The sequence below is a fragment of the Myodes glareolus genome, chromosome 13, assembly GCF_982192425.1.
Source record: "Myodes glareolus chromosome 13, mMyoGla1.1, whole genome shotgun sequence".
Lineage (NCBI taxonomy): Eukaryota > Metazoa > Chordata > Mammalia > Rodentia > Cricetidae > Myodes > Myodes glareolus.
Window position 1 is genome coordinate 17,773,984 of NC_142038.1, and position 22,097 is coordinate 17,796,080.

At 39.7% G+C, this 22,097-nt stretch overlaps 1 protein-coding gene across 3 annotated transcripts; it reads right to left on the minus strand.

Moving 5' to 3' along the window:
- Window positions 1-463: 463 nt before the first annotated feature.
- Window positions 464-22,038, minus strand: Stard6 (StAR related lipid transfer domain containing 6). 3 transcript variants are annotated; one of them, XM_048419399.3, is made up of 9 exons: window positions 21,924-22,038; window positions 21,253-21,425; window positions 19,895-19,978; window positions 17,929-18,022; window positions 17,682-17,731; window positions 10,369-10,495; window positions 5,989-6,106; window positions 3,404-3,497; window positions 464-703 (listed from the first exon to the last, which is right to left on the minus strand). In XM_048419399.3, the coding sequence occupies exons 4-9, from the start codon at window positions 18,016-18,018 to the stop codon at window positions 502-504; spliced, it is 681 nt and encodes a 226-aa protein (XP_048275356.1). In that variant the 5' UTR covers window positions 18,019-18,022; window positions 19,895-19,978; window positions 21,253-21,425; window positions 21,924-22,038; the 3' UTR covers window positions 464-501. The 3 variants fall into 3 exon arrangements, with proteins under 3 accessions (XP_048275356.1, XP_085532574.1, XP_085532573.1); XM_085676448.2 differs by having other exon boundaries at window positions 17,682-17,725; window positions 21,924-22,034; XM_085676447.2 differs by lacking the exon at window positions 21,924-22,038 and adding an exon at window positions 21,686-21,901.
- Between the last annotated feature and the right edge of the window lie 59 nt (window positions 22,039-22,097).

Below are 22,097 nucleotides of genomic sequence, written 5' to 3' on the forward strand. Positions count from 1 at the left end.
TTCTAATTAATGCTGGTTGCTGACTGTATTTGTTTTTTTTTTTTTTTTTTTTTTTTTTTGCTTGTTTTTATTATTCCAAGACAGAGTTTCTCTGTGTGACAGCTCTGGCTGTCCTGGAACTCGCTTTGTAGACCAGGTTAGCCTCCATCTCAGAGATCCGCCTGCCTCTGCCTCTTGAGTGTGGGATTAAAGGTGTGTGCCACCATTGCCCAGCCTGTATGTGTTTGTTTATGATCTGAATATGGAGCATATTCAGGTGGGCAAAGTGTATTAATAGCACATTATTTAATGTCATGTGAGATGAAAAACTATTTAATGGGGTTTTCTTGTAAAATGAAGTTCTTCTTTTGACAAAATGTTTCAAGAACTCTGTACAGAACTGGTGTCTAGAGATGTACAACAGATGCATGCATATAGACTTGGAAATCGCCTGCAGTAACAAACTACACATGCCAGCAGTTCGTGCGGTGGGAAATCTCTTTGGTTTAATGGCAGATGGCTTTATTTACTGATGGGTGTAACTGATGGGTGCCCACTGTGACGTCCGCGTATTGATGGGATTTTATGTGCCTTTATAGCATCTTTCGCATTGAGGAAGAAGCTCACTAAGTTGGAAGGCATAGATTTTTCAATTATCGATGGAAGCAGTTTTCCTCTCATTTCTGTCTGGACAAAAATCACTAGCTTGGAATATGCTGGGTTTCTGTAAACAAATAGAGTTACAACAGATAAAGCATTCATAACTTGACCTTATGAAGTGACAAGTTTATAGAGAGCAGAAGTCTCAAGTTTATCCTTTTTGATTCTTTCTATTGTGCATATGACAAAGACAGTTAACCTAAAGGGGGAAGGGACAGTGACCTGACGTCACATCCTTATAAAATAAAAATCCTATTTAAAGTATTAAGTAGCCAAAATGTATACTAAAACCTTAGCTTTAGTTACCCTTTCTTTTGCTATTTATCCAATCCTCAGAATGCACGCCTTTTCTTTTCTCTGAGCATCTGCTCTACTCCTGTTTATGTGCACTTTTATACATGTAGGTTGTTTACTTAATAAGAAATACAATATCTGCCTCTATTAAAAATGAAACACAGTGAAATGAAAATTATATCCATTTGTTACTGCATATATGTGTAGTTTTCACTGAGATATATTTATATTTTCCCCTTTATTAAACATAGATTATTTTCTCGTATAATATAATCTGAATACAGTTTCCCCTCCCTCTCCTTCTCCCAGCCCTCCCTACTTTCCCTTCCTTCCTCATTAGGAAAGAACAGGTTTCTAGAAGATAACGACAAACATAACAAAATAAAATATAACAAGATAAAATGAAAACCATCATATAGAAGTTGGCCAGGCCAACATCATGTTTATAGTTATATAATTACTTTTATTAATTTCCCCGTTCTCTGAGACAGAGTTTGGCCTTGCATCTCAGCCTGGCCTTGAACTCATGGCAATCCTCCTGCTTTCACTGCCCAAGTTTTAGGGCTACAGGCTCAAATGCCCACGCCCAGCTACACATGCAGTTTTAATCCTTAGATACTATGGTCACAGAAAACACATTTGAAAACTTTTAATTCATACTATGTTTTATAAAAAATTATAAGGTGATTTGAAAAATTCAAAGCTATACAACTATTCCATTAGCAAATTACCATGTGAGAGGAAATATCCTAAATGCAAATTCAAGGGGAAAAGTGGTGATCAAAAGGCACTAACCAGCACAGCAGGGAAGGCTTTATGGTAGGAGCAGCGTTATAGTGGACTCAGGTGGTTACGGCATATAGGTTCTATTGGATTAATTTATACGGGCTACAGATCTATGTACGTATAGCAATATTTAGGATATTTTAGAATGTTCACCTTTTGTTTATGTTAAATTCTATGTCAGCTTAAAAATATGGAGGCAGAAGTTCACAATACTATTTTAAGACCGCAGTAAGCGGTCACAGGAGTGTTACATCTACATCTCCCTACAAAGAGTTTAGATGATTTCTGTCAGCCCCGAAGCTCGACTGGAGTTTACTATGGGATCACACACATCTGCTGTTTGAGCGAGTGATTCAGAATGGACAGTGTTGGACAAATGTTCTGCACAGCTCCATTCCAAATGCCCTGTCTACAACATTAGACTTCATAGGAAGAAAAGACGAAGAACCATGGTTTCTTTTTCCGTTCTATGAGAACGCGACTAAGATTACCCCAGTCGGATGGGGGCAGAGTCTGACCCTACACACGTTAGCTACACCATCAGAGATCCTGCCAAACGTCAATTCTCTTCATTCATTGGGAGCAGCAGTTGATTAATTTTGTTCTGCTGGGAGCATAAGATATTGGTCACAAATTTAAAACTGACCAAGAAGTGGAAGACCCCATGTTACTGTTCCTCTTCTGACTATGTGCAGTATTAACTCTGTTCACTTATGTTTAAAATAGATTTTCAGTAGAAAAAGCATTAAGGAATACAGTACTAAAACTACAAATACATTGTCTCTTATTATAAATTTATATTTTGCCATCAAAATTTTTATGTTCACTTTATATGTATATGTCAATATTGTGATTTAATAATAACAGCATAATTTAAAAATAATGGAGGTGATTTGTAAGCATGTATATACTCCAGTTCAATGAAGTATGTGCTTTTATTGAATATATTTTAGAGTACCATTTTGTCCTTTGGTTGACCACCTGTCAGCAGTACCTCATTCCTGATTTTGGCAGTTTTTATATGAATATTCTTGCTGGATATTTCACTCCGTAGATATCTTAAGCAGGTGATCCATGTAAATAATTTACTCAAGGTAAAACATTCATGATTCATAAATGTGTCCTGTAATTTCAGGGAGTTCTATTTTATTTTTTAATTTAAATTTTAATGTTGTTTTAGAATTGTTCATGAAAATAAAGTAGTACTGTATCTGCATCATTTCTACCTCTCCCCTATCCAGCTCTTCCTATATCCTTCTCCCCACCCCTATCAAATTTGTGACCTTTTCCTCAATTATTGTTTCACACACACACACACACCCGACTGAGTCCACCTAGTGCTGCGCATATATGCATATCTTTAAAAGATCTCTTAATTGATGCTGGAGAAATAGAAACATCATGGAAGGTTTATCTGTGGGAAAATATTTGTGTATTTTGCTATGCCTAGAGACTGAAAACATATTTTATAGTAAATTATAAACAAATTTTATAGTAAATTATAGTTCTTATGTGTAAGACAAAAATATAAAAAGTTATTTTTAAAGTTGCTTTTAGGGGCAATTTTTTTCTCCCAACACAGTATGTTGGTACAAATTTCTATTGATGAGCTAGGAATCCTGAAGCAAATCCTAAGATGAAGACAGAAACCCTGCTAAAGCAAACATGTATAAATAACACTTACTCTTTGAGAGGTGAACATACATAGCCAGAAGGATGATTATAACCACGGATATAATGCGGAGATGGAGGATATCCTGGGAAGTCCACACTGTTAGCTGTGATTAAAGAAACTGAAATGAGACCCAATTCACAGAGACAAAAATTATTTCTAGCAGCGTAATCTTAAAATCTATGATAGCATTCGACTTCATTGCTAACACTAGTTTTATAGTGTACGTGTACTGGTAGTTCTAGTATTCCTAAAGATGCTGGTATGTTTTATGCAAGAAAGCTCTGCCAAAGCATCATTTAGTTACTTTCTGAGGTTTGGAACAAAAGAACAAAGCATAAAAGAGATTGTTTTATTGGGACTCATTGATTTTTGTTAATACTTTTATTTTCCATGAAATATCTGGAGTACTCAGACACTTCAAATGCTTTCTTCTGTTAATCCCATGTACTAATTTCAAAGTGTAATGAAAACTTAGTATAATTTGCCTTAGTAATTAATTATACAGAGAATATGCATGTTGTAATGAACAGAGGGAAGTGATTCAATAAATTTACAGTGATTACTTATTTTTAAATAGTTTAAAAATACGTAACTATTACTACAGCCAGAGCACAGGAATTGTCCTGAATTATTTTCACAAGTCCGTGCACACTGCAAAGCGCAGCTCCAGTGCAGAGGAGCGGCGTGGCCAATGCATTCCCACTTATGGATGGCTCTCTGCACAGAGCCCATTGTCCTGGGAGGATGGGTGCCAGAGTGACACAGAATAGTTTCCACTTAAAACATGGAGCTATGCTTGTAGTTCTTTTCTTTTGTGAAATCTGCTACCGTTTTCCAAACAGTATGAGTCTTTGGTGAGGCAGGTACTGCGGCAGTGAGCATTTATTTTGAAGACCTGAAAGACTAGAGCTTTAAGTTCAGGAGCTTATTATTCAGGTAAATCAATATTTTTTATGCTCAATATCTGGAAACTTGAGTTGCAACCTTAATGAGACTCTACAGACAAAATATGTAGCTCCAAGCAAGGCACAGAGAAAAGCTGTAAGGGACTAGGGAGAAAGCTGGCCAGTCACCGAACATGTATTCAGCGGAAATGTGTGAAACGTTAGCTTTGCTGCTGCACAAAGTGAATAGATATTCCTAGTCACTAGTTTACACTTATACACTATTAATACTTAATTATCTATTTATTATTGTTTGAAACAGGGTCTCAATGTGTAGTCTCTATATGGCTTGGAATTCTCTATGTACACAAGGGTAGCCTCAAATTCTTAGAGCTTCACCTGCCTCTGCCTCGTTTTTAAAATTATCTTCTTACTCTGCTCCGCTGGGATGGAGTCTAGGGCCTCGTGTGGCTATGACAGCACCGTGACCCTGAGCTAAAACTGTAGCTGTTATTTTACCTGCCCTCTAACTATTAATAGAGGCTAGAAATGACTTGTTTTCAAGATATGGAAAATTACAGACCTAAGTCTAGAAAAGGCAAAATTTCATATGGTAGGTAGTGAAAACATTTTATGTGCTAAAACTTTAAAACCAATGATTAAACTATGTATACATTGAGGACCTCCATCTTTAATAATCTGCTATAAGATCCGAAAAGCTGGCTTTGAGTCAGAGGGACGAGAAGTTTTGTTTGTGAAACAGACTACCGGAGTCATCCCTTTTTAAGTGTTGGGAAGTGATAACACGGCTTCATTGTCTGTTCCCGAGGATCTCACAGGAGAGGAAACGTCCTTACAGAAATTATAGGATTAAATCAAATTCAAGAGGAAAATTGGGATCGTTGCTGCTACTCTGCCAAAGTTTGTTATCTCTCACTCCTCTCTCCCTTCCTCATCCCCCCCCCCCCCCCGGCTCCCGCCAAGTCAGGGTTTCTCTGTGTAGCTTTGGAACCTGTCCTGGAACTCACTCAGTGGACTAGGCTGGCTGCGAACTAGTGGAGCATCCATGGAGATCCGCCTGCCTTGGTCTCCTGAGTGCTGGGATTAAAGGCGTGTGCCATCACTAGCTAAGTAACTTTCATCGTATATGAGTTTAAGCTTGCAGAGTTCACACCCTTGTGTTGTGAAAAGGTTTTGTGCCAGTAACACAAGTTAGCAAATAATCATACATTTATATTTCATAGTCACGTTATTGCAGAGCAGAGTAGGGTTACAGTAAAACTTGCATTCCCTAGAAGAGATATAGGCACATTTAAGGAAAGACACACCCAGCAATATATTTTATACTCAGTGATGTAACAATTATTATATATACCCATTTTAAACAAGTATAAAATTGTATATAAAAAACTAGTTTTGTTTCATAGGATTAAAAATGCATGCACTGAAATTTTAGCTACATCTCTGTCTGTATTGTTTCCTCAGTTCACACTGTGAAAGTCCAGGAACAACTTATCTAAGCAGCAACTCTTGGGCTAGGGAAAACCTCACCTGTGTACATGACACAAGCTTTTTGGTTGCACCGAATAAACAAACAAACACAAAAGGATTTGGAACTACAGTTTCTTCTAAACCCTTAATACCAACAAAGGCAAAGCATTTTTAACGACACATAGTAATTCTAAAACATGGGCAAACGTTTCAACTTACTACTGATAATGTCGATATTCCCTTCATAGTGCTTGATGCAGACTACGTCGACAAAGTCTCTAGGGGAAATTGAGCCCATGGCAAAACTTTGTGTCATGGCATGGCATATAAATGTGTCCTGCAAGAAATCAAACCATAAAGATGGCAAAAGGTACTGAATGTTAGTGATTTATTGTTCCCCAAGAACTTCATCATGTATGTTTAGCCTGCCTTTAGGGGGACAAAAAGGTTTAAGATGAAGTGTTAAGGCAGTCTCACCATATCAGCCTGCAATTTTAGTGTTAGAGCACACTGAGTCACAATTACACGTGCACAACATTCCACGAGGAATCCAAAGAGCATTTGTTCTGTTTGTAGATGAGGAGACAAGGCCCGAAGATGAAATCCTATGTATGGCTAGAAAGCTGTTCAGAATTAGAGCCAAGGTCTTCTGATCTATCTTTCTTCCTTCCTTCCTTCCTTCCTTCCTTCCTTCCTCCCTCCCTCCCTCCCTCCCTCCCTCCCTCCCTCCCTCCTTCCCCCCTCCCTCCCTCCCTCCTTCCCTCCTTCCTTCCTTCCTTCCTTCCTTCCTTCCTTCCTTCCTTCCTTCCTTCTTTCTTTTCCCCTCTTTCTCCTCTCTCTCTGTCCTTCCTTCCTTCCTTTCTTTCTCTCCCCCCCCCTTTTTTTATTGAGACAGGGTTTCACTGTGTAGCTCTGGCTGTCCTGGAACTCACTGTGTAGACCAGGCTGGCCTCAAACTCACAGAGATTCACCTGCCTCTGCCTCCCAAGTGCTGGGATTAAAGGCATGCACGACCACCACCCGACTAGTCTTCTGATTTCTGTACAGCACTATTTTGTCCCTCTGTGGAGTTGGTAAATATTCTGAAACATATATTGATTTGGCACGTTATGGCATAAGACCTAAAATTACTGACCAGTGTTTGGAACCACTGGTGACACTGTATTTAGAATGGCTTAGCTGCAAATCCCTCCAACTCTGGGCCTGCATATGAGACCCCCACCCCCAAAGTCCCACAGCCAGCTCACTCAAAGGAGTCTTATCACTACTCATCCCCTCCAGTGATTTCTGCTCTCTATTGGCCTGGATTGCATGATGGGCTTTTCCTGGGGAGAGAGGAAAAGTCTGCTCATGCTAGTAAGGGAGTTCTTGAGAGAGCAATGTAAAGATACACCAAAATCCAACTTGGTGAACCAATGAATTTTATTAGGGGTACTTACAGGAATATGACTGGGAAGTTACTTACTCAAAGACAGCTGCACTACAAAGCCCACCCTAGCATGGGGAACACTGTGGCACAATTAATAAAAACCCAGAGACAGATATTGGGGTTCAACATGAAGGTCAGAAAAGCAAAACAACCAGCCGCTTGGTTCTTACCTTAGTCCGAAATGGCAATCCTGCCTTCTGGAAACCTTAGAATGAGACTGTGTCTGAGAGCTGTTTCCTCCCATCTTACTACATTCCTCTCTAGCACTGGGATGAAAAGCTTGTGCCACTACCACCTGGTTTCTATGGCAAACTAGTGTGTCTACTGCGATTAAATGTGTGAGTCACCACAGCCTGGTCTGTAAGACTGATCAGTGCGGCTGTTTTTCTCTGATCTTCAGGCAAGCTTTATTTATTAAAATACAAGTAAAATATCACTGTAGAACAGTTCATAAAAGTCAGAAACCTGGAGCTCACTGCACTTCCTGCAAGCAGTTCAGGGTCTGAGAGTGGCCATTCCAGGTGGCTCAGATGGCCTGCTTCTTCTAGGCAGCTGGAAAGTTCTCTGCTTCTTTCTGGCTGCTTGGCTTGTCTGAGTGACTCTCAGCAGTCTTTACTACTCACATACTCATGAAGAGGAAGAAGCCTAGATAACCTGGTAAGTTTCAGGGACTTCCTGAAGCTATTTTGAGTTGCTTACTTCCTGTCTTAATGAAGCTTCCCTTAAGGCCAGAATGCTTCACTTGCCAGAAAGAAGCACTTTAAGCACATAGTTCTATAGTTACTAAAACATGTTTAGTTCTCACACATGATAGAACTCATTTTGGTTCTTCCTCCTTCAGTATGTCCTATTGACTCCATCTCTAGGCTGTGTCTTCCATCCTTCGATTTCCCTTGCTCCACATTGCTATTGCCCTAGCATAAAACACTGTAAAATCCTATTTCGTTTGCTCTTATAGCTTCCTGGCTGTTCTCACTAATTTTATCTTTCCCCCTCAGTTGTGATGGAAAGTTTTATTGGGCATCATCATCTGATTTACCATCTGTGGTCTTTGAGAACCTACTCTTCTGGACTTTAATGGTTCCACTGAAATGCCATCCTTATAGAACGACATTTGTGTGTGACTCAGTCTTTCTCACTGCTTTGAATACACTCCTTTTTTCTGTATTTTTAGTGCTTTAACTACAATACTACATGGAGTGTTTCTTTTCTGGATCTGTTTGGTGTTCCATAAGCCTCTTCTATCTGGATAGCCACCCTTTTTTTAGACTTAGAAATTTTTCTTCTATGATATCAATTGAAAATATTTTCTAGGCCTTTGGCATGGAATTCTACTGTGTCCATAATTTGAAAGAGATTTCAAATGTTCCATTCACACTCAAATGTCATTTCTTAACTGAGTGATTCATTTTTTTTTCCACCTTATCCTCAAGTTTTCCTATTCTATCTTCTGAATGACAATTCTATTGCTTAGGTTTCTTTTAGTGTGTTTTTAATTTGAGTTTTCATTTTCACTTCACAGCTTCATAGGTTTTAATGTTTCTATATCCTTATTGAATTTTGTTTCCATATCCTGAATTGACATTAACTTGTTTGCTTTGTTTTCTTGGCATTCATTGGAGAGTTATTTCTTGTCTTCAAATTGTTTTGGGTGTTTGTGTCCTTATTCATTTCTTTGAATGTTTTATATAATTTAAACCATTTTTTGATATTTTGTTTATGTTGTTCTCATTTGGGACTATTACTGTAGGATTGATGATATTCAGACAAGATATTTTATTTTGTTTTTCACATTGCTTAACTATGTACACTGGAATCTGAACATATTTTAGAATATGGAACACTTCATGAGTTTGTATTATGTCATGCTTGCATAGAAGTCATAGCAGTTTCTCTGAATGGTTTTAATATACGTGCTGCCATAAGATGTTCCTTCATTAGTTTATACTTTGTCTTGAGTCTTTCAGAAATGTGTTGATTTTCTTTTGTGTGTGTGTGTGTGTGTGTGTGTGTTTACAGCAGTGCATGTGTGGAGGGTAGAGGACAACTTTAATTGAATCAAGACATCTTTGTTGTTTGTTATTGTATACAACAAGCTAGCTGGCCCATGAGTTCTGAGACTTCTGCTTTCACATCTCATCTCCCCACGGGAGTGCAGGGGTTACAGCTATTACTTTGACCTTCTCTTAAATTTAAATTTATTTTATCTTTTTTTAAACATAGGTTCTTCATGCTAACTCACCAGTCCTGGTCTTTGATTTTCAACAGTACCTACTGTTACTTCATCAGTCCCTATGGTGAAGATCCACATTATACCTGTTTTCTACAGTCATATTTATAGATTAAATTCTGCCAGGACACTTGGAGTTGTATTACTGATAACAGGCGAATCTCCAGTTCCAGGCCAGTACAGGCAGTGTAGGCACTGGGAACAGGTGGGTTTCTTAGAAAGCAAAACACTACAACAAACCCAGAAACCCATGCCTTGAGAGATGGCTCAGAGTATCACAGCACATCTTGTTCTTTTAGGGGACTAGGGTTTGGTGTCTAGTATCCACATGAGACAGCTCACAGCCAGTAGTAACTGCAACTCCACGGGGACTCTAGACCTCTGGCCTCTGAGCATCTGCACTCATGTGTGTATCCACGCTCTCTTTCCACCCAATATAGATTCTGACTCCTCATCAACAAGGCGTGTTTAAATTCGTTTCCTTATAATAGAGGAGAATAGCTAAATTTAATCCCCATATAACCAAAAAGTACAAATCAACAAGAGACTGGCAGATTAGAAATGTGATAATTATTTACAAACAGAACAAAGCTAATTGGAATTAAACTCCTGACTAATAAAAATAGCTATTTTAAACCTTTTATAACATTCCAGCTAGGTGTAGCGGTTCATGCTTAAAATCCCATCACTCAAAAAATAGAGGTTGAGAGCAGCCTGGGCAAGTAGGTCAGATCTGATCTCAAACTGAATTTTAACAGAAGTAGTGGACTATGTGTTCAGTGGTGCCGTGTTGGCTTGGCATGCAGGTGGCTTGGTTCAGTCCCCCACACTGTAATTAAAAACAGCTACTTCAAATCTATAAGACATATATTTAATAATTCACACTAGTTAAAAATATAGTAATACAGTAGACATTATTTACTATTAAACAGTACATTACCGAATCAATCTTGTGTACCACATTGTATCCTTTCAATGATTTATCCCATGTAATTCTGTTTTCAGGTTGGTAGAGGAAATTGGAGACCTTAGCTGTTGACTCTCGAATTACTCCTTCAATACGGTATCTATGTCATCAAAGTAAAGAAAATTAAAAAAAATTGACTTTAATCTGGATATAGAAGGCTACTGAGATTAAAGAGAGCAACCCAGTAAGGAAATTGTGAAACTGAGTATCTGGTGTCTAAAATACCTGGGACCAAAAATGTTTGTTATTTTGATTCCTTTTTAAATTTATTATATTTTCTATGTAATAGATAAATATAATTTATTGGTATTTATATTATTTTTGAGTATTTGCATATCTATAATGAGATATCTTGGGGATGAGATCTGTCTCAGAAGAAAATTCATTTGTACTTTAGCTTCTTTATATTATGTATTCTAAAGGGAATTTTATATAATAATTTAACTAATTTTATTTAATACAGTGTATTGAATGTGATTTAGCATAGTTTATTTAAAGAAGCATTGCAGCAATTATTTCAATGTTTACTTTTCTAGCCCGGCTGATGGTGCAGGCCTGTCATCTCAGCCACTTGGGAGGCTGAGCAGGCAGGAGAATCATCATGTATCATTTTTGTCTAGGAAACAAGGTGACTTCAAGATCAGACTGGGTAACTGTGAGACCCTATCTCAAAATGTACAAAGAGTTTGGGGATAGAGCTCAGTGGTAGAGAACTTTCCCAGCGTGGGTTAGGCCCTGGTGTGTCTGTGTAGTGATCAATTTTTATAGACAGTGACTTTTAAATTCTGTGGATGTTGTTATCCATCAGGAAAATTAAGGTGGTAGGAGAACGCCGGATTCAAATCCACTTTAGCAGGTCAACAGCTGAAAGTACAATCAGAGTAATATGGCCACGCCCTTAACGCTCATTTCTTTCAAAGAAGGAGAACAGACGTTTCGTGGTAAAACCTTTAAGTTTCTAAAGAATTAAAATTTATTCAGAGAGCATGAAAAGAACAAAAATGTAATTACTAGAGAGGAGAGCAGTCACGTGTGTGGAAAATTACTGCCCTCAACTTTTGCTTTGTATTCACGGAGGCCCGGCCGAGCTGCGGACCCTGACTTTTATGGAGTTAGAAAGTCTCGAAGTTAAGCTCCTGCTGCCTCAGCCTCCCGAACGCCAGAGCTGCAATTACATGCATGTGCCATTGCACCTGGCTGGCTTCCACCATTTGTTCAGACAAGGAATTCTTTAGATGACGTCCTTGTATACTTGACTTTTTCTTTAAAAGCTTATCTGGTTCCCAATTTCCTTTCTGAGATATCCTGAAATTCCTTAATGTAAGGTTTACTTCCTCCATGTCAAAATATTTTTTTATTTTTTATTCTTTATTTTATTTTATCTTATTTTTTTGGTTTTTTCGAGTCAGGGTTTCTTTGCATAGCTCTGGCTGTCTGCTTTGTAGACCAGGCTGGCCTTGAACTCACAGAGATCTGCCTGTCTGTGCTTCCCAAGTGCTGGGATTAAAGATGTGCAAGACCACTGCCTGACCTTTCAGAAAGGTTTTTTTTTTTTAAAGATTTATTTATCTATGTACTTTATGTATATGGGTGTTTCGTTTGCATGTACATATGCACACAGGAACTGGACTCAGGACCTCTCAGGACCTCTGGAATAGCAGCCAGTGCTCTTAACCAGTGAGCCATCCCTCTAGAGGCTACTATTTGAGAGAAAGGGAGTGAGAGAGTGAGTGAGAGAGAGCGAGGGGAGGGGAGAGAGAGAGAGAGAGAGAGAGAGAGAGAGAGAGAGAGAAGTGACAGCAAGAGCACTCAGTTTTAAACCGGGGAGAAATAAACCCAAAAAGTCACCATGTAATGCAACAATGTCAGACACGAGACAGTTAAGATTTACGCACAAATTTTGTTCAGAAGTTTGCACATGCCACCACAGTTGTCCTTTACTTAACTAAAGTCTCTCTGTAAACTCTAATGATAGAGACAAGCTACACCTAACAACACCTAGTTAGCCCTTTCATAAAGCAGTCTTCCGGAAATGTAATTACCGATGATGACCAGCAGTAGCTGGTCACCAGTGCAAACTGTTGAAGTGCACTTCTGCGGATCTGTTTTCTACCCTTCTGCACTGCATCCTGCTGGGCAGCGAGACTTTCATCCAAGGCCGCACTGGGAAGCATGGTCAGTATGGACACGAGAAAGCACGGGACTATGGAGAGTAGAGGGGAACACTGTGCCAAAGCTCTTTTGGGGAGATTTGGAAGTCTGTTTTACAATTATTTATGATAATATTATTAGATGATATTGAACTGTTGTCATTACTGATTCTTTTCCTTGTTATATATAGATGACAGGGTTTAAATGTTACTTTTCAAATTATCTTATTAACACTATGTGATTGAATTTTTAGAATTTTTATAATGTGTGTGTGTTCCTGTATGAGTGTATGTACACCATATGTATGCAGATGTCCATGGAGGTAGAGAACATGGAATTCCTTAGAACTGAGTAAAAGGCATTTGTGAGCTACCTGATGTGGGTGCTCGAAACTGTATGTTGATCCTCTGGTGCTCTTAATGACTGTGGCATCTTGGCCATTTGGTTTAGGAAATAAACCATAATAAATGCTAAATTTGGGCTCTTCATTTTGGTCACAGCAACTTTAGCCATTATTTTGTTGTTATACAATTTTTAAACTCGTCTAAATTTGACTGATGTTAGTTATAAAATATATAAATAACTCAGGTGTCTTCCATAGGGATTTAAGAAAGGATTAAATATATTGATAATAATCATCAACATAGATGTACTGATAGCGATCATGAGTATAGATGTACTGATAGCGACCATCAGCATAGATGTACTGATAGCGACCATCAGCATAGATGTACTGATAGCGACCGTCAGCATAGATGTATTGATAGTGCTCATCACTATAAGGTATTGATAGCGATCATCACCATAACAGAATGGAAGTAACTGATAGGAAAAGAACACAGCATGTTCCTTTGGTAATGATAAATAAACATTAATGTTAAAGCAGAAAAGGCAGACTCCGGTACATGCCTTCTGTGGATAATGTGCTTCAATTATTCCATACATGCACAGGAAAGATTTAGGTTCAGAAGGAATGATGATTAAGGTAATGCAGGCAACCTCTGAAGCTAAGTCCTGGCTTCTGAAAGTTCTCTTTTCACTGTTACAATGTAGGTACCTTGGGGATAGTCACCTGGGTAGGCCTTTATTCACCTGGAGGTGGGGGATAATGGTGTTTTTATTGTGGAATACGTGGGGAGTAAACTAAAATTTTATTTGGTGTAATGCCTAACATAACATTAGGGCATTAGAGGAATGTATAATTGAGGACAGAAAGGGTAAGATGTGCCTGCCTTCTGATGCTTTAAACCAAATGTTCAAAACTAACCACTAAAGGCTCTTTTGGGGGCAGTAAATTATTAACAAAAAGCACAAATGCTAATAAAATATATAGATTACCTCTATTTTTGTTTCCTTTTGTTTTGTTTTTCAAGACAGGGCTTATCTGTGTAACAGTCCTGGGTGCCTATTTTGTAAACTTATTTTGTAGACCAGTTTGCCCTTGAACTCACAGAGATCTGCCTGCCTCTGCCTCCTGAGTGCTGGGAATAAAGACATGCACCACCACCATGGGACTAAATTACTTTAATAATGTGCTTATATTTAACTTTCTATTTGGTAATCAATATAACTAAAGCACATAGATTGATTAAATAAATATAACATAAGTCTTTGTGGCAGGCAGTGTCCTGGTATAGGGAATACCACAAAAAATAAGGATGGCTTATTTCTAGGCACATTCTTATTCAAGTTCCTGTTCACACCACCTCATATTTTAATAAGACATACAGGATGAGGTAAAAAAAATTTCCATATAGTGCCACCTATGTAGGTTACAATAGCAGAATAATTAGTTAAAGAGGGACTGTGTACATGTGGGACATTTGGCCTAGTGGGCAGGAAGGTCGTTCTGAAGATGAGAACCAAAAACCTGCCGATCAAAGCTGACATTAGCTTTGGAGAGATATGGGGAGAAAGGGTGCCACGCAAAAGAACCATGAAGGCTTTGTGAGTCCAGTGCAGCGTATCTGAGGATGTAATACAGGGAGGAAGAGGATGAAGTGACAGGAAATGATGGCCCAGGAGTGACTTGGAGGTCAGGACAAAATGTTTGGATCTCATTTTAGCCAGGAAAGCAATCCTTTAAAGGGTTTTATAAAGGTGAGTCTCAAAATCCAAATTATATTTTAAGACTTGGCTTAGGCTCCGGGTGGACAATGGGATGTTCAGGAACAGAGACCAGGAGCCAATCACATAATCCACTGAGAGGTGGAGGCTGCAGCAGGGTTAACCGCAAGAGCTAATAAAAGCCAACTATCCACATCTCTGTGTGTTTGGTTACACAGGGCTTCGACATGGATCCAACATGACACCAATGACCCTTCTCTCGCCCATTTTAGAACACCTTCCTACTGAAAACAGAACTAGTAAGCCAGCTTGTGTTTGTGACCGCAGAGGAAAGCGCTGTAAGGAACCAGCATTCAGCAGCGCTGCAGCTGGCTGGGAAGCCAGATCAGGCAGACCTATCTCAGGAAGAGACAAAGGAGGGGCACGAATCTGCAACTGACAATCAATGCTCACAACCCTCCTCTCCTACTACAGTCCACGGCAGACAGGGATCTGACCCAGGCACCATGGGAACACCAACTGCAGGAGAAAGTCACCAGCAAAAGAGAATGGCTCAGCAATCCAGGGCCACTGCTCCAAAGAAAATCACAGAAAATTCAGCAGCTGAGGTGCTTGTTGGGAAAGAATAAAATTGACCAACTCTTAGCCAAATTGACCAAAGGAGTAATGCAATTCAAATTAATAAGATTAATCAAAGTATACACCTGAAAAAAAGATAGCCTTTGAAATAAATGCTGCTGGGGAAGCAGAATATTAGCCAGCAGACGATGAAATTGGGTCTGTATCTTTCACCTTGCACAAAAATCAATTCAAATTAGATAAAGGTTTTTTAAACCTTAATGGAAGGTCTGAAACTCTGAAACCAGAAAAGGAAACATTTCAGGATGCAGGTCTAGGAAATAAACTTTAGAATAGAAGCCGGGCAGCACAGTAAGTAGCCAGAGCAGCGGCACACCTTGAAACAGCTACCGCAACAATTAAACACCCAAACCTTCCCTGCCTATCAACAAGGCCGACAAACTGAGCAGACATCTTTCACGAGAAGAAACAACTGCACTACGAAGGTGAGTTACGGAACTGAGCAATGTTTTGGGCACCATGCAGCCTCCAGATGCTCCCAACCCTGTGAGAACAAGCTAGTCTTCAGCCAGTGCTTTCAAATCCTACAACTCCACCCATCCCCACTTCCCTGCTAGGGTTATTTCTTAGCTGCAGTTCAGGATGCCTACAAACAGGACAATACTGCCACCTACTGTTTGAACTTGTACTATCCCCTCCTTTCCCCCTTTAGGTTCCTTGCTCTTTTTCTGTACTCTCTCTTCCTATTGTTACTCCTCCTGAAGTCCAGAGGCTGGCCTGGTTTATGGTATCTGGGTACACATTCCCTACGCCGTTTTTCCTTTTCTGCAATCATTCCCACTCCTATGTGCGGTCCTCTCCCCAACTTCCCACCTAACAACCTAGGACCTATCTCTAGTGTCGGGATGGATTGCCCCCCTTTCTGTTTGTACTAAAATATTAGCATATGCAATACTACCAGGGTATCTTGACTCCTCAAATTAATCAGTATTTAGCAAGGGTTGCTTTGCTAGTCTATTTTCATAGTGGGTTAACTTCTAGCAGAAAATATTGCAAATAGGAAAAGAGAAGGCTATCCAAACACAAGAGGCACACGGAACACCAAATAGACTGAACCAGGAAAGGAACTCCCTAAATCATTATCACTAAATTTACAGAATAAAGCAAGTATATCAAAAGTTGTGACAGAGAAAGGCCAAGTCACATACAATGGCAGGCCACCAGAACAACACTAGCTTTTCAGTCCAAACTCAGAAGAGATGGGGCTGATGTCTTTCAGACTCTAAAAGGTCCCAATTGTCAACCTAGTGTAATATACCCAGCCAAACTATCTGAGTATATCATAATCGAGGGTGAATGAAGACATTTCCATGACAAAAGCAGGCTAAAGGAATGCTGCTACCCACAGTAGTCTAGGTCTTTGTATGACAATTAATCATGACAACCCCTGCCCCAGATATACCACAGACCAACCATTCTAGAAAATCCTTATTTAGAGTCTTTTCCTAAGGGATGCTATATTGCATCAGGCTGACCTTTAAAATAGGTTTTACTTCCCCGGTATGCCTAGGCTTGAGTACACCTCCCCCTCTCCCACTCTCAGTTTACTTTTGAAAATTCTAAAAGGAAGAAAGAAAGAAAGAAAGAAAGAAAGAAAGGAAGAAAGGAAGGAAGTTCTACTACTAAGGTCATCTAACGTAAATAAGAGAAATTCATGCCATCCTTCTCTATTAATAAAAAATGGCATGCAGGAGGCTGAAGCAGGCAAAGCTGAGTTGGTGAGACCTGTTTTGCAAAAACAAACAAAAACCAGCACCACTACCAACGTCACAAAAATCACACTGACAGCCAGAGGTATAAGTATAGTTTTCAAAGAAATGTTTTCTAAAAATTTGGTCATGGTTTTCTCAATAGCACAGTGATCTAAGGGAACAGGTGTTATGCCAAGAACTCTAAATGAACACCTAAAAAAAGACACGACATTCACTTTGCGTGCACTTGTGTTTGAAGCCGTCTGAATCTCAAAAACATGTTTTCAAGGCACTCTATAGAAAAACAATCTGTACTTAAGACTGAGAAAAAAAATTGATGGGGATTTTTTTCTCTTTTTTTTTAGGGATTTGAGTGAAAAGTGAAGGGTTCCAAATATCATAAAAGTGCTTTTGCTGGCAAGAAATGTCAATGCGCTTTTGCACGACATTTCCGTCCTGATGAATTAGGAGTTTTCTGGCATCAGGGATGGATCTCAGGGCCTTGTGCACGTGGGTGAAGGACTCAACACTGCCCAGCAAGGATTTGCTCTGTGACTGTGTTCATGTCGGAAAATTGTTGCACAACACATGACCGCTCGATTTTATGAGAATCACATGACTTCATGCATCACTTCCCGGAGACTAGAAAGTAGTTTGTTCTAGTTAACGAAGTGGTGTTGACTTTCGGATTTGGCAATGCCACTGAATTGAAAACTGCAAATTGGAAAATGTACTCACAGATTTCCGAGGAACTTTCTAGAGGTCTTGCTGGAAACAGTTACCTTTTTCTCAAAGGGGAATAAAATCCAGAAATAAATTAACTGTCACATACAGAAAGCAAAACAAACCGAAAACAAAACAAATCAAAAACAAACCAAAAGTGAAATTATGTTTTTCTGGCTTACAAAAAAACATTATTTTAAAATGTCTTTACGATAAACAATCATTTAAAAAAATAAACTCTTGAAAAATACTTTTCTCTTACTGAAGATTTAACCACTTTCCAGTCAGATATATCTTGATTGTAAGCTAAAACCTCTTCAGCAGAGTTTTGGGCAATTGCCTTAAAGTCCATCTACCTGTGGAAATTTAAAAACAAATAGTCGGTAAAATATAATCATATAAACAAGAAAAATGCTGTGGTACAGACACTTTTGAACTCACAGAATGAAGCTGCTCTTCTGTCCCTGTCTCTCAACTACTGTGCTCGTTTACACTTTAATACTATTTCTTAAACTGCATCTGTCTTTTAGCCATGCACAATTTACTTGATCACTTGCATTCACAAACCTTTCTTTAAATGAGAAAATGTGCTATTGTGTAAAAAACCAGACTTTGGAATCAGGGACCCGGGTGAGATCCATCTCTGTCCTGTGTGAAGTATGATATATAATATTTCTACATTCCCGTTTCCTTCTTGATGTGAAATTAGCATAGATGTAACATCCTGTAGAGCCATTGTATTAAAGTCATAAATGTGTTAAATGCCCAGAGCATAACATGTTACAGTCGTTCAATAAACCATTATTTCGAAAAAGCTTCTTTTGGGGGCTGGAGAGATGACTCAGAGGTTAAGAGCACTGGCTGCTCTTCCAGAGGTCCTGAGTTCAATTCCCAGCCACAACCATTTGTAATGAGATCTGGTGCCCTCTTCTGGCCTGCAGGCACACATGCTGGCAGAACTCTGTATACACAATAAATAAATAAATCTTAAAAAACAGCTTCCTTTTTTCCTTATGATGTGTCACACTCTGCTCATCATATGTTTGTGGTATTAGCATTGTTAAAGTGAGTGGCAGGGGTCATATATGATTTCTGCTTCATGCATACACCAATCAGCTATCTTTTTATCCACTTACTTAGTTACCATCTCCAGGATATTCCTCAAGTACAACCAAGAAACTTCCTTTCTCAAGGTCCTTTGCATTTACTGTTCTCTCTCCTTGTGTAATTCATGAGAGATTATGCTTCATTGAACCCTTTGCTTAAATGTCAACTATCCAGACAAGATCATATTCAAAGCAATTCAGTTTAAACACATTTAATAAATCTCTCCTTGCTGGTAAGTACTGCAAATGACTGTTTTCATTTCGCTACATCCCCAGACTGAAATTGGGTAGTGATTAGGTCAGGAGAGCAGGGACTGAATAGATAAGATCAGTGTGTCTTTCTAAGTGACTTCAGACAGCGCATTTGCCCCCTCTGCCCTGAGGACACAGCCATGAAGTGGTAATCTGTATTCCAGAAGAGTGCTCTGACCAGAAACCAAATATGAGGGCACTCTGGTCAGATGAATAGCCTCTACGACCGTGAGAAACCAATGTTTGCTATTCATAAACCACCTAGCCTATGGTAATAGGTAGTGTTCCCTCAAAGGAACTAAGTACAGCAGCAAGCACAGCAAAAAAACAATTAAGACACAGTGTCTGCCCTGAACACCTTCAGGTGACTGGGATGTCATTGGTCCTTCAGCCCACCAACCAGTTTTCAGTTGGGGAAGCCAGAGAGATGTTACCGAGAACACAGCAACATATCTGGGTTGAAAGCCCAACTCTGACACAGAAGCTGGTAAAATGCTTAGGCTTCGCATTTCAATTTCCTACATTTATAGAAAAAAGATACTAATACTCATGGGACCCATAAAAGCTAAGAGAGTTATTCTATGCAGGCGTGCTTGAAGCAGTGAGGGGTTTTGCTCACGGTGCTCAAATCAGGTTAGTTTCTTATAATGAATGGTTACAGCTGTCACTAAAATGTTCCTTAGATAACTGGCTCTTTAGCACACTGATACACCTTCGCACGCAAGTATCACTACATTGACAAGATCCTTAGCTCTCGCCTAACACAGAGAACAGTTCTGTATTCTCTTGCTTAGTTTCCTAGAAAGGTAGAATCACGAGGGGGATATTTTTTATACTAGAAGAACCATTTTATTCTCTTGGTTTCTTTACCTTTCTGAACAATTCTAGTCCAGAACTTTAGTGCCCATTGAAATTATTCTCCAAGTCCTGGTGGAGATCTCCATATTTGTTAGCCTGCAAGGGGATAAGGGGGAGGTCGACTTATTATGATGCACGACTTAGGTCAACATATTTCATAAACTCTGCTGCAAGTCCATAAAGTCCTTCATTAGCACTTTATATCTTGATTAAAAACATAGTCCTCAGTGGAAGTGATAGGTCTTCCTTCTCTAACGCTGTGAGAACACACCCTGGCCAAGGTTACTTATAAGAGAAAGCTTTAGCTTGGAGTTCATGGTCTCAGAGGATTCGAGTACATCACAACAGAGCAAAGGCGTGGTAGCGAGAACAGCTGAGAGCTCACATCTTTATTGTCAAGTGGGAGGCAGACACACACACACACACACACACACACACACACACACGCTGAAAATGGCACAAGGCTTTTGAAGTCTCAAAATCCACTCCCCAGTGACACACCTCTTCCACCAAGGCCACACCCCCTAATATTTCCCAAATAGTCTACCATCTGGAGACCAAGAATTCAAACAGCTGAGCATATGGGCCATTCTAATTCAAACCACTATCAAGTTGTTTGAAAAGTAATCTTTTTCTTTCCCCCTTCAGTGTGAAGATTGAACCTATCACCTTAAGAAAGTGTTCTACCACTGAGCTACATCCTGCTGGGGGAGCTCCTTAAGCCAATAGCCTTTAAGATACCAGCCCACTTGGGCATGGTCTCCTGTACTATAAATGCAGATCAAAAGCTTGTGTAGTCACTTGCTCTTTCTTTCAGCTGCTGGATTTGGTTCTTGTTCTCTGCTAGTGCAGAGTGTTAATCTGTAAGTCTCCCCCTAAATAAAAAACCCTTTATTATGTAGTGTGGGACTACTTTATTATGTTCATGTACAACATCCCAAAGACAAGAAACTCAAAGCAATTGCTTAAAAAGAACTTTTGAAAAGGACAGGTTAAAAAGATACCTAGATGAAATTTAGGTTTTTAAAGAATCTGGTTTTACTAAGGCCATGCATAAACATCATTTGGCTGGTCTCCAATATGGGCTTTCCTAGCATATAAAACACAGGTTTTACTTCTCAGTGACCTAATATTGGTCTAGACATTTCACAATTATTGGCATTTATCACTAGCTTTACGTTTCTGCATAGGCTGTATTATTATTTTAAAACAATTTCACATTTGCACAATAGATGTGTTTTTAATGAACCTCTGAACTATATTTTACGGTGTCTTACAATTTCATTTGCTAAGAGAAACAGGAAGGTAACGTTTAGAGGGCCAGAGATGGTACAAAGGTGCAGGACACAGCCAAATTATAGTTCTATTACCTGATGATGTAACACTGAATGAACTAGAATGTATTCGGATAGAAGTCAAGGAACGATGTCTTCAGCCATAGGGTCAGTGGAAAACCACCTTAGACTAGTGTTGAGATAGCATCTTTTTTTGATAGAGCACTCGGTTGCAACTTGATTCTTCTGACCTCATATCCTGTCCCGGCCTGACAGACGGGTTCACACAAGTTAGTGATCTTTACGTTTGTATTGTTTCCCTCTTTCTGTACTGCCAGACCGGGTCCCTAATCCATTTTGGGTCACTGCCATTCTTTCCTGAGGACCAAGTTCCCCAAAGAGTTTGTTACATCCCATCACAGGTCCATCTGACTTCTTCCCCCAGTCCTAAATCTAGGTGGAAGCCCAGGTGGGTCAGAGTCCCAGATCCCTGAGGAAGGAGGAAGGACTTGGTGGGCTGACTCGGTACCTATCTTGGGAGAGAGATGCGCTGAAGTCGCACAAAGCTCACTGTAAAGACTTGGGCAGAGGATCTGAGTCTCAGAAAAGAGACCCGCATCTTAGGGCGCCTCCACATCTCCTATAGCCCAGATCCCTCCCACAGCCCAGGAAGAAGAGCAGTGGCCGGGATGAGGAGGGCATGGGACCTAGATGTTGTCTAGAACCTTCCCATCCAACTCAGAGAGAAGACAAGGGAGAAACCCCACCTCCCCAGAGGGACGCCGATCTAACGCCCCTCAACGCCCTTTGACCTCTGAACTCTCCACGGGGCTCTCGAACCTCTCCCAAGCAACCTCCGCCAGCCCAGTGCGACGCATGCGCCCGGCGGGCGGGCCGGCGCCATGTTGGGTCGGTTTGAATGCAAGCGCGGGCGTCGAGCC

Excerpts from the sequence above, each read along its gene's own strand:
- Stard6 (XM_048419399.3), bottom strand. The coding sequence starts at position 18,018 with ATGGACTTTAAGGCAATTGCCCAAAACTCTGCTGAAGAGGTTTTAGCT. Across the intron at positions 6,107-10,368 it reads TGGTACACAAGATTGATTCG|GACACATTTATATGCCATGC; the intron begins GTAATGTACTGT and ends GATTTCTTGCAG. Across the intron at positions 704-3,403 it reads GTATGTTCACCTCTCAAAGA|AAACCCAGCATATTCCAAGC; the intron begins GTAAGTGTTATT and ends ATTTGTTTACAG.